Below are 10,920 nucleotides of genomic sequence, written 5' to 3' on the forward strand. Positions count from 1 at the left end.
GCTGACATCAAGCAAGCCTGCGGCTTACATAAGACGCTTGAAAAGGAAGGGCTCTTCACTGGCACCGGGTCAGAAAAAAAAAAGAGATTTCTGCACCAAATGGGGGGAAGGCGGCGGCAAGACCAAGCAAACGTTGCACCAGGCGCCCCGGGGGCTGTCGAGGGGCCACGGTCAGTCAAATTGTGCCGACATTCCTCCTCGTCAAAATCCAAATTGGCTGTCGAGCAGTTGTTGTTCCTTTGAAGCCCCTCGTTGTGAGCTGCGCCGAGTCCATGGAATGGGCGTGTCCATCGTTGTGCAACTAGGTTTGGGTTTTCTATGTAAGGTGCAAAGCAGGTGTGTACACGGAATATTCGCAGTGCAATGACTTCATTCACATGTCAGAGGAAGAAAGCGGATTGCCGAAGGCCTAAGGTGTGTTCTTTGGAGCTTTTCAAATCCAAGAAAGGAATTTGTCTATTTTTTTTTCCATCATCATGAACATATTTGCACCCAGTCTTTTTTTTACCATAAATAGGGTTGGGGAGGGGGAATAGAAAATAAGCCAAAATATGCAGGAAAAAATATGGTTTATTTTCAACCCACGAGCAGAAAAAAAGGAGCTTTTTTCTTGAAAACAAACACCTCATCGGTACAAGGCTGACGTAGGGTGCCGCGTTGCCCAAAATAAAAGAATATTGAAGAAGCGCTTTCAATGGCAAAGAATAAATTATGCTGTGGAATAAACCAAAGAATTCTCCAAAACGATTTTCCACCGCTTGCGCCGCCGCACACGATTTGATTTCAAAGTGCACCCAAGGGCACCACTCAAGTTTTGTTTTTTTTTACCCCGCTAAATCCAAAGCCATCATCGAGCTACTCCAGTTAGGCGTACATTTGCAAAGACTCGCAAAGTTGATGGTCAATTTCCACACAAGTCAAACTCTGGATTTTTTTTGCAAAGTTTCCTCCTTTGAAAACTGCCAGAATTTTGCAATCTTTTTGAGGCAACCCTTGGTGATGCAGCAAAACCTTTTTTTTTTTTTCCCAGTGCAGGCGACGGGTTGTCCCCCGACTGCTCCCCACCCCCACTCACCCGCAGGTTGGGCGCGGTGCAGCAATGACAGGCCTTTTTGGGGGGCAGAGGCGGGCTTGCGGAAAAGTAAGAGCGTGAAACAACTCTGTCCGCAGGCCACTGAATCTGCAATCCCTCTTTGGTCATTCTATACACTATGTACAAGAAGCCGCGTTAGCTTAGCTCCGGCACCTCGGGGCTAGCTGACGCGGGCCATGCGCGTGTCGCCGCTGAGGAAGTTGAGCATGGTCTGGACCAGCTCGGGCAGGTCGTACTCGTGCTTCCAGGCCCAGTCGCGTTTGGCGTTGGAGTCGTCAAAGTCCATCGGCCAGGAGTCGGCTGCGAGGGAAGAACGACCAGGCGCATTTTCACATACGGCCCGAGTGGCAAATTAGCTCGGCTCGCGGCTAAGCTAACCAAAAATTACCGATGGCCTGCCGGACGGGGTCCACGTTGTACGAGACCTGCAGCTCGGGCATGTGCTTGCGCAGCTCCCGCACCAGCTCTTCCGGCGTGAAGCTCATGGCGTTGATGTTGTAGGTGCGCATGGCCAGCGCGTCGGCCGGCGCCTCCAACACCTCCAAGGTGGCGCGCAAGCAGTCGTCGATGTACATCATGGGCAGCCGCGTGTCGGGCCGCAGCACGCACTCAAACTTGCCCGTCTTGATGGCGTCGTGGAAGATCTGGACGGCGTAGTCTGGGAGGGGGCCGCGAAAAGGGCCGATGAATCGACTCTGGCGTGCGGCGGGCAGGCTTCAAAATGAACCACCGGGGGGGGGCTAAACGTCGATTCAAATTAATCTCACCCGTCGTGCCGCCGCCGGGCATGGAGTCGGCCGAAATGATTCCGGGGTAGCGGAGACAGCGGAAGTCCAGGCCGTAGCGGTGGTGGTAGTACTGCGGAGGGGAGGGGGAGGGGGGGTGTCTACATTGTGTTACGGTGACAGAGCGATGGGATTGCAACACCGTCTTTCCCAAATATGGAAGAGCCGCAAACGATGCGATAAATACACACGGCTGAGCAGTTTGGCGGCGAGCGTTGAGGAGAGCGAGGGCGAGAGCATTCCTCGTTCATCTTACCTCACCCATGAGCTCGGCGTGGACTTTGGAGACGCCGTAAATGGTGCGGGGCCTTTGCACGCACAGATCGGGCGTGGGGTTGCGCGGGGACGTGGGTCCGAAGGCACCGATGGTGCTGGGGACAAACAGACGCAGGCCGTGTTCGGCGGCGATGTCCAAGATGTTGTGGAGACCTGTCGACGACGACGATGACGAACGACAGCCGTCAGCCAAAAGAAGAAAGAAAGGCGCGCGCCGGCGCTCGTCTCACCGGTGATGTTGACGGATCTGGCGAGGGCCACGTTGGCCTCGCCGACGGCGCTGAGCAAGGCGCTGTAGTGGACCAGCCAAGTGATGCGGTTGTTCACCACGATCTCCCGCAGGTTCTTGTAGTCCAAAATGTCCGAGTAGATGAACGGGCCTGAGCGTGGCAAAGGAACGTGTGTGAAGCGCAATGCTTTTTTTTCCCATCAGGAAAGAAATGCCATTTCTTTTGGAGTTCATATCCAATCCATCTTCGGGACACTCGCTGACAAACCCGACGTGAGCTGAAAGGGCTCAGCTTGTTGCTGCTCAATCAATCGGCAGTGTGACGAGGTGGGGGGGTGAGTCGACGTACCGCTGTGGAAAACGTCGCTTGAGGGCTTCCTGATATCGGAGAGAATCACGTTGTTCTTTCCAAACTGCTTCCTGCCGAGCAACGAGTCGCGTTAAAACCACCAGCACGACAACGGCAAAGCTCCGGCCGAGCCTTCTCACCGTAAGAGTTTTGCCAGCCCCACGCCGAGCTGCCCCAGACCACCTGCGGTTGAAGGTCAAGCCAAGAAGAGCAAATTGTGCGCGGTCAACATCTGACTCGTCCACGGAAAACAATACGGAGATGATCCGAGCGCTCGGCTCCGCCGTCGGGTTCGGCCCGCTCACCCGTGATGAGCACCTTGGGGTGGTCCGTCTCCGAGAAGGACACCGAGTGGAAGCTGGCGTCGGACGTCACCTGTCGCGGCGAGAAGCTGATGCCGCGCACCGCCGCCGCCAGGGGTCGGCGGCCGCACGCCTGCTTGGCCACCTGGCTGAGGGTTCTGACGATGGGCATGCTGGATACCTGCCGGGGTGGGGGCACATTTCATCATCACACTTTTGGAGCCGCAAAAGCCATTCCACTGCCACGCTGCCGTGCTTGCAGTCGCGCCATCTTTTACGTCAACAAAGGCCCAGTTGTGCGCATGGCCGTGAATCGCTTTGCCAGGAATGCAAACACCAAGCGTACTGGCGCTCCGCAGGGGAAAAAAAAGGGGGTGGGGGGGCATAAACAACATGCACACTCACCACCGAGCAAATAGTGAAGACAAGGCACCTGTATTTGGGCCATTTTAACAAGTACAAAATTGACTCCCAAGTCCCCCCTAGCCCCCACCCCCACGCAAAAAAAAAAAACCCAACAGTACCTCTAGTGCATTAGTTAGTTGGATTAAAAAAATGGACGTCCAAAGTGCCAAAAATGAAGTCACTTGATTCGGTGAGCAACAACAAGGCTTCAATGGACACATTTTCCATTATTTTACCAATAGCCCCCCCGCCCCCCACGGATTATAAGATAATCATGATTTCCAAGCAATGATATCGTCATCGTGGAAATTTAGAATTACATCATTCTGCGAATGTGGTCAATGACACATTGACGTGGAGGCTCTCCTATTTTAGCAAAAAGAAAACAGGACTTACTATCGCCCATCCATCCATCAATTGTTGGATCCTTTCGATGGTCACGAGATTACATTCGAGTCCATTTTAAGGACACGCGTCAATAAATGTGAAGATATTTCCTTCCTTTTGACATGCAAATTGTCACGAAGGGCATACGCGTTTTAGCTGAGAGGAAGTCGCCGTGGAGCACTTTTTGCTTCTCAACGATCGTTGCAATCCTTTTTGTTCATCACATCACGACGACACGGCTGCGATGGAAGGACAAAACACTCACCGTGCGGCTCTCCCAGAAGGAAAGAGGCGAGCAACTTGCAGAGTTTTTATACAATGCTGCCCTGCCTTCAGCGGCGTCCAATCAGCAAGCGAGGGCGTATTTTTTTTTTGTAGCCATTCACACGAAGAGAAGAAAAACCCCATTACGCGGGCCCTGCCTTTGTGTTCGTCTCCGTTTTGTGGGGGCAATAGCTCGTTGGTGTCCGCGAATAAATACGTGCGTGACGCACCAAAAGAGGCTGACGTGGGGCACCCGAGCCCACTTGTGCGGCATCTGGAGCGGACAACAGCACGGGGGCCGCCCCTCCACGACACGTGCGTCACGTTGGTGTGCAAACAGCGCCGCTGCCGCTTTGCGTTTGGAAACTGAAACGTTGACGTCGACAACCGGAAGTGCTTTCAAATGGCAATGAGCCTCTCAGCTCGGATTAGTCCGGAGCCGGGGGATAAAAGACAAATGCCATTGGCCTTTATAAACACGTGAGAACCAAAAAGGGTCACATTTAACAATAAAAAAATATTAAATTAATGAAAAAATATCGGTTAAATAGCATCTCTCGGCGAAGGCAGAGCGCGTCAAAACCAAGCGAGCGCCCGGGCAGACGCTTCTCAATCCGGAAGTGGTCCCCATTCGATTCGAGCGTACTCACCACACTTTGGACGTAGTCGGACTGGCTTTGGTGTTCCTCAAAACGAGCTCGGTGGCTGGTCCTGCCCGTGGCGCGTTGTGGTGCTCGTGGTGTTATCTGGAGCCAGAGTTGCATCAGCTGCTATTATATATCGCGGGCCCATCTGCATGCGCCGGAAGCCGGTCTCGTCGCTGATTGGTCAGCGCCCGGAGGTGCGGCCCGGCCTTGGAGGATGGCCGCGCCCACGCGACGCCAATGCACAGTGGGGGGCTTTTGCTTGTTTACCCTCCTCGCGCCCACGTGGCTAGCAAGGGGGATTTCCATTGGGTGAGCTAACGCTTTGTTTGTTTTTTTCTGGTCTCGGTTCGGCGCGGTGACCGACTGACCGCGTCCGCTTTCACAGTACGTGGCCACGGAGTGGAATTCGGGCTCCGGCCTTGCCATTTCAGAGCATTTTGACCCAGTTGTAAAGGCCGCTGAACTGAACCACTCACACTCGTTGGTTGCAGAGCACAGGTTGGCTTCAGTTAAAAAACAAAAACAAAAAAAAACATGGTTTCTGACTAGAAAATAAGCTTTCAGTGAAACACGTCAGGCAGCGTGGAAACTTGGATGCTCCTATTTTGGAGGCCTTTGTGACAGACACCTTAAACTTTAAAACAACCAAAACAAAGGCAAAATCACATACTGGCAGATGTTTGGATGTGAGAATAGAAGATAAGCTTTATTTGTCCCACACTGGGGGAATTTGCGGTCTATGGCAGCAAAATTGGGGTCCATCCATCCATCATTCGAAAACGGCTTGTCCTCACCATGGTCGCGGGCGTGCCGGAGCTTCGCCCAGCCGTCTCGGGTCACACCCTCAACTGGTTGCCAGCCAATCGCAGGGCACACACCGATGAACAACCAGTCACACCTTGGGACCATTTGGAACGCTCACTTAACCTGCCAGACATGTTTTTGGAATGTGGGAGGAAAACCCGGAGAGCCGGAATGGAAGCCCGCACCTCTGCACTGTGAAGCGGACGCGGTCGGTGGAAAATGCTGCCGATTCCCAGCCTCATCGGAGCTGAAAAAAAGATGTTTGTCAAGTCCTGAAGGCCTTCGGGTGCTTGGGCTGATGGCGTGAGCATTTTAATCTGGGACGGCGCACTAAATTAGCTTTTTGTTTTTGGAAATTCAGCTCCTGCTTGGACATGATTTTGGGGGCGATGGTGGCGTCGCGTTGTACCACAACAATAGAAGGCCCAATACCCTCAAAAAACACGCGGCCTTTGGTAATTCCAGCAAAATGGGCTTGTTTTTGATTTCCTCAGAAGCCTTTTTGGAAACTTTTTTTCTTTTGAATGATCCATTTGTCTCACCCTTTGCACACAATTTGCTCTGTTTAAAGAAATCCTCAAATAAACCTTGAGTTGATTTTTATTCCAGACAAGATTTGATGTCGCTGGTTTGTTTGCACTCCATCGAGGACAACCAAAGAGGACGTGACAGGTAAGTGGTAAGTGAGCGAACCAAAAAGGGGTGCGAAGAAGGTCCGTGCCAGCATGTGAGCGGATCGACTGGCACACCCATTTCCTCTCGTAGCGGGAGGAGGAAAAACAATCTTTCTCTCTCTCCCTCACTCAAAAGGGACTCGAGTTAATCAGTAAGCCGACACAGTTCCCCCCCACAAACAAAGTTGTAGAAGGGTTTGGTGCGGTGACCTTCACACAGTCACACGCAGTCCTTCTTTGTACGCGGAGGACGGCCGTGACGTAAACGGCAGCGGTCACGAGGGCCACCGCACCAGCTGATGTGCCGCTATTAATACTGTCCTGCTGTCACATTTCGGTGGACGCAGACGTGGCCAAATATTTGGGGCGGTGGTCCGTTCATCATTGCATCATTTTGGAGAATGTTTTGCCCCGTATGGCTTGAAGCGGTCAAACAAAACAAAAATAAGGACAGAGTGCCGTACGGCGATGCCGTCAGATCCGAGCCATCATATTGGAAGCCGAAGAAAAAGTTCAAGGCTTCAAGCTGGAGTCTACTGTCAAACGATGCAAACCGATCAATACGTTGCGGATCGTAAACAACTTTGCCTTAAGAATGTCCGTGCTACTTTAACGCAAACACATAACGGAAAAGGCCATTGCGGGGCTCGTGATTAGCATCGGTAGTCACCGTGTTCTACCTAACCGTTGAGGCAATGGCCAGTTCAACGCAAATCTCACAATAATGGAGAGAAAAAAAGACCAATCAGATTGCAGCTCACGTAGGTTGGAGGGGCTTAGACTGCGCCCTGGTGGCCAAGATGTGCATGCCAGAAGGAGTCGCAATGTTTCGCTATTTTTTTATTTTATTTTTTGGGGGGGACACTGACTGCTCTGCATACCGGTGCATTTGAAATTGACGGTGGAGGGGGGAGGGGGGATTTTTATTGCTGTATTTATTTTGCAGGAGAGAAGCCTCAATACATCCTTGATCAATCACTATTTTTGTGCCTCCAGTGTAATGTGAGGAATGTGTTTTTTTTTTTTTTGACAGGAGCAAATAAAGTTCATTTGGTCAGCGACAAAAAGCTCCAGGACTCGTCGGCACGTCGCGCTCTACCTGGCGGCGCTTCTAGGGCGTTTGCAGGAGCGGATCTTGGGTCTCCAGCTGGGCCAGCTGCCGGCGCAGGAGGTTGACTCTGTTCTGGAGCTCCTTGTTGTACTCGATGATGTGCAGCATTTCCTCGCGGGCCTCGTCCGCGCATCTGGACGAGCGGTTCCAGCGGAGGAACACTCCTGGAATTCAAGACGGCGATGGAGGTCATCAATTGTGATGAGAACTTTAGGAGAAAAAAAAAATCTCTTCTCCTTTTATTTATTTTGGCGGAAACAAAAAGCCTCTGGACAAATGTGACTCGAGTCCAAATCAAACAACACAAAATTAACATCCACTCAGCCCGCGCGCCTTTATTGACTTAATCGCAGCTCGCAGGCACGCAACAATCCGAACTGTGTTTTTCCAGCAAGCGGAGTTCGTCAGGTGGCGTCCGACTTACTGGTAACCACAACACAAACGCAATCAATTCATGACAACACGACACTATGTTGTGCAAAGGCCTGTGTATGGCTGGCCTGACCCCCCCCACCCCCACTACTATGACATTTTGCCCACTCGTAGTCTTACGAGCGTTAAGTGGAACTTAAATTGGAGCTCCGAGCGGGGCATGATGGGAAAGGCGTCTTACCCTCCCACAGCAGCAGGCTCTGCGGTGCCACCGAGGGCCAGATGACCAAACCGTTGGGCTCGTAAAGCGGGTTGGCCAGGCGCTCCAGCTCCTGGGGCCGATTCACCCAGGACCACAGCGAAACCGTCTTGTCGGACACGGACAGCTTGGCCCTGCGGGCGACGGTGACAAGGAGGCGTCAAGAGAAGCCAGTCGCCGCATGCTAACCGAGCCCGCGGTGTCATTTCAGTTAGCACACAAACGTGACATTTGCTTACCAGGGAGGGCAGCAAAGTACACAGGACATGTTTGATTCAAACGCCGCCAGGGTGGTCCAATTGACTCAATTCGGGCAAAATGTGGCTCTGGGGTGAACTTGAGGAAGGACAAAGTTTACCTCTCGGCCGCGCTGTTGCCCAGAAAGGTGCCAAACTGGGACGCGTACGAGTGCTCAAAGAGCAGCACCAGGAAGGCCTCGCCAAACTCAAAGGAACAGGGAAACTGCCGCAGGATCTGCCACACGCAGTCCAGGAAGAGCAGGAAGACGGGCGCCTCCTGCCGCGCTTTGCCGTTGGAGTAGGCCGATTGGGCGCAGCGCCGCTGGAACGGGTGACCCGCCTGCGGAGAGAAACGGCGTCGGCGCGGTTCCAAACGGCCACTTTGCCGAGAGGTGGCGCTCACCTGGAGCCACTCTCGCTCCAACAGGCCCTGGAAGCCTCGGAGGGTCCTGCAGCCGGGATCCAAGATGATCTGAGCCAAGGAGGTGATTTGGAGCGTGGAGTCGGTGCCTTCGGCGCCGTGGACCAGGACGGAGGCGCCCTCCCTGGGACACGGCGTACGTACGGGTCACGCGTGGACCCCGACGGCAAATCCAAACGGCGGCCGCGCCCCAACCTGTCGATGCACTGGGCCGCCAGGCAGGCGGCGGTCAGGATCTCCTTGACGTGGCCCAGCCAGTTGGAGGCCTCCAGCTTGCTGAGCCAGCGGTCCATGTTGTGCGACTGGTCGTTGCACGCCTCCGCCAGCTTGATCAGACTCTCCTGCAGGACGCCGGACCTGCCGAAGCCACCAGGCTTGAAGTCCACCTTGTTTGCCGGCGCTCCGAAGAGACGGCTTTTTTTTTCAGCTTTTGGAGCGCGCGCTAAACCCTCGATTTGCCGTCGCGTCGCTGATCCGCCTCATTTCTAGAAAAATCACCCCGGCTACGTCCAAAGTGCCCAACGCGAAACAAAGACCGCTAACGGGAACAAAACGGCAAACGCCACCAAGCGCCAAGACGAGTCGAGGAAAGTTTTCAAGACGACACAGAGCGGGCTTGTCTCGTTTCCAAGGCAGGCAACGGGAAAAGCCTCTTTGGGACCTCGGGTTTGAGCGCACCTTTCGATGGCCTTGTGGATCCTCCTCCACTGCGGGTAGTTGGCCTCCGACTCGAAGCCGCCTCCTTTGGCTTTGGCCTGCTGGGCCACGTGAATGGCGCGCGTGTCGATGACGTAGCCGCGCTTGCCCGGCCGCAGGGTGGCGTTGATCAGCTTCTCGTCTTCCTTGCAGCGCCGCCCGTTGGTGCCGGTGAGAGGCTGAGCCGCTCGCATCATCACCTGCGACCCGCAGCCAGCCAGATAGAGTTAGTCGGTCGGGAGAAGCGGACAACTCGCACTGCTCTTAAGTGTGGCCGAAGCTGTTAGATTACCATGCCGTTGTTCTTGTGGTAGTAGCTGAGCACGGGAAAGCGGCCGCCGTGACGGAACGTCGCCGCCGTTCGCAGGGCCTCGTCGTCGATGCCCTTGGGCACCGCCACCAGGCGAGGATAGGACGGACACACGCTGAAGTCCTTGTTGACTTCACTCAGCCGCCACTCGTCTGTCTGCAGGAGAAATGCGGTGGAGAAAATGATTGTCTCTTGAAGGCGACTCTCTATTGAGCAGGCAGGGCTGGGGGGTGCGCGACGGATGTCCTACCATGGACTCCAGGTCTTTAAAAGCATCGTGAGGACAGAAACAATTCCATCCGTCATGGATGACCTCAAACATGGGCCGGTAGAAGAAAGGGTACGTCAGGGAGATGGAATCGAGGGTCGAGAGGGCCTAGACGGCAATAAAGAGGAGCGAAAGGTGACTTGATTCAAGCTCCTCTTTCTTTGTTGTTTTGCTGATTTACCTCTGTAGAGCTTGCAATGTTGATGCACTCCTCCATCCCAGGAATGTCGAGCTGGATCACTCTGAGGTCTTTACATTTGACTATGATCCTACCAACGGAGCCCACAAACCTGCAAGAGATTCTTCACTCAATCTTCAACAGGACGCTGTCGGAGAAGTATTTCCACGAGCCGCCCTTACCTCTTCTCTATGGCGTCAATGTTGGAGTGAAGCAGCCACAGCTCCTCCGTGTTGTCCTGCCTGGAGGAGAGGATGAGGTGATGGCCCGTCAGGCACAAGGTTCCCTCCACCGGGGGCATCAAGGGCCGGTGGAGGACCACCCCGTCCACCCGCGGCGTCTTGATCAGCTCGGCGAACTCCATGACGACGCCTGACCGCTGACGGCTACAAAAGACGCACGAACGCGGTACTGCGCGTGGGTGTAGCCAACTGGCAATTAGCGCCTAGCTACGGCCGGGAGCGAAATGGCTAAAGCGAGCAAGCTAGTCGGTGGATGATCAAAACGGGAAACGGGCGACACAAATAAGCGATGGTTTACATCTAAGGCTGAAATCGCGCGTGTCGCAAACCTCCACGGAAATCACACCCGTGTGGAGAATGTTAATGCGCATTTCTCGTACAATGACTTGGCCGTTTTCCTCGTTGACACGAACGGCGTCCCTCAAAAACAACACCGACTGGAAACAAGTGAGGAACCGAAGGAAACTCGCGACGGGAAGAAAAGAAAAATAAACGGTTCTAATATGAACTAGTGAATTGAATTACTCGTGTTTACACTCACCTACAATCCTTGCCAACAGTTCCGATTTTTAAAACAAGTTTATAACCAATTTCTTGTAGCTCTGGCGA

General features: G+C 53.7%; 2 protein-coding genes across 3 annotated transcripts; both read right to left on the minus strand.

Moving 5' to 3' along the window:
- Positions 1-812: 812 nt before the first annotated feature.
- Positions 813-4,909, minus strand: tdh (L-threonine dehydrogenase). 2 transcript variants are annotated; one of them, XM_052053503.1, is made up of 9 exons: positions 4,741-4,909; positions 3,038-3,215; positions 2,873-2,915; positions 2,733-2,803; positions 2,385-2,534; positions 2,135-2,307; positions 1,861-1,951; positions 1,482-1,751; positions 813-1,393 (listed from the first exon to the last, which is right to left on the minus strand). In XM_052053503.1, exons 1-9 carry the CDS (start codon positions 4,852-4,854, stop codon positions 1,254-1,256), a joined length of 1,230 nt encoding a protein of 409 aa, XP_051909463.1. In that variant the 5' UTR covers positions 4,855-4,909; the 3' UTR covers positions 813-1,253. The 2 variants fall into 2 exon arrangements, with proteins under 2 accessions (XP_051909463.1, XP_051909464.1); XM_052053504.1 differs by lacking the exon at positions 4,741-4,909 and adding an exon at positions 3,836-3,868.
- A 2,139-nt stretch (positions 4,910-7,048) lies between these two features.
- Positions 7,049-10,739, minus strand: mtmr9 (myotubularin related protein 9). Its single transcript, XM_052053500.1, has 10 exons — positions 10,252-10,739; positions 10,073-10,181; positions 9,874-9,999; positions 9,606-9,779; positions 9,296-9,513; positions 8,813-8,974; positions 8,600-8,741; positions 8,316-8,536; positions 7,940-8,091; positions 7,049-7,490 (listed from the first exon to the last, which is right to left on the minus strand). Exons 1-10 carry the CDS (start codon positions 10,431-10,433, stop codon positions 7,327-7,329), a joined length of 1,650 nt encoding a protein of 549 aa, XP_051909460.1. The 5' UTR covers positions 10,434-10,739; the 3' UTR covers positions 7,049-7,326.
- Positions 10,740-10,920: the final 181 nt, after the last annotated feature.

Source organism: Hippocampus zosterae, chromosome 19, assembly GCF_025434085.1.
Source record: "Hippocampus zosterae strain Florida chromosome 19, ASM2543408v3, whole genome shotgun sequence".
In the NCBI taxonomy this organism is placed as follows: domain Eukaryota; kingdom Metazoa; phylum Chordata; class Actinopteri; order Syngnathiformes; family Syngnathidae; genus Hippocampus; species Hippocampus zosterae.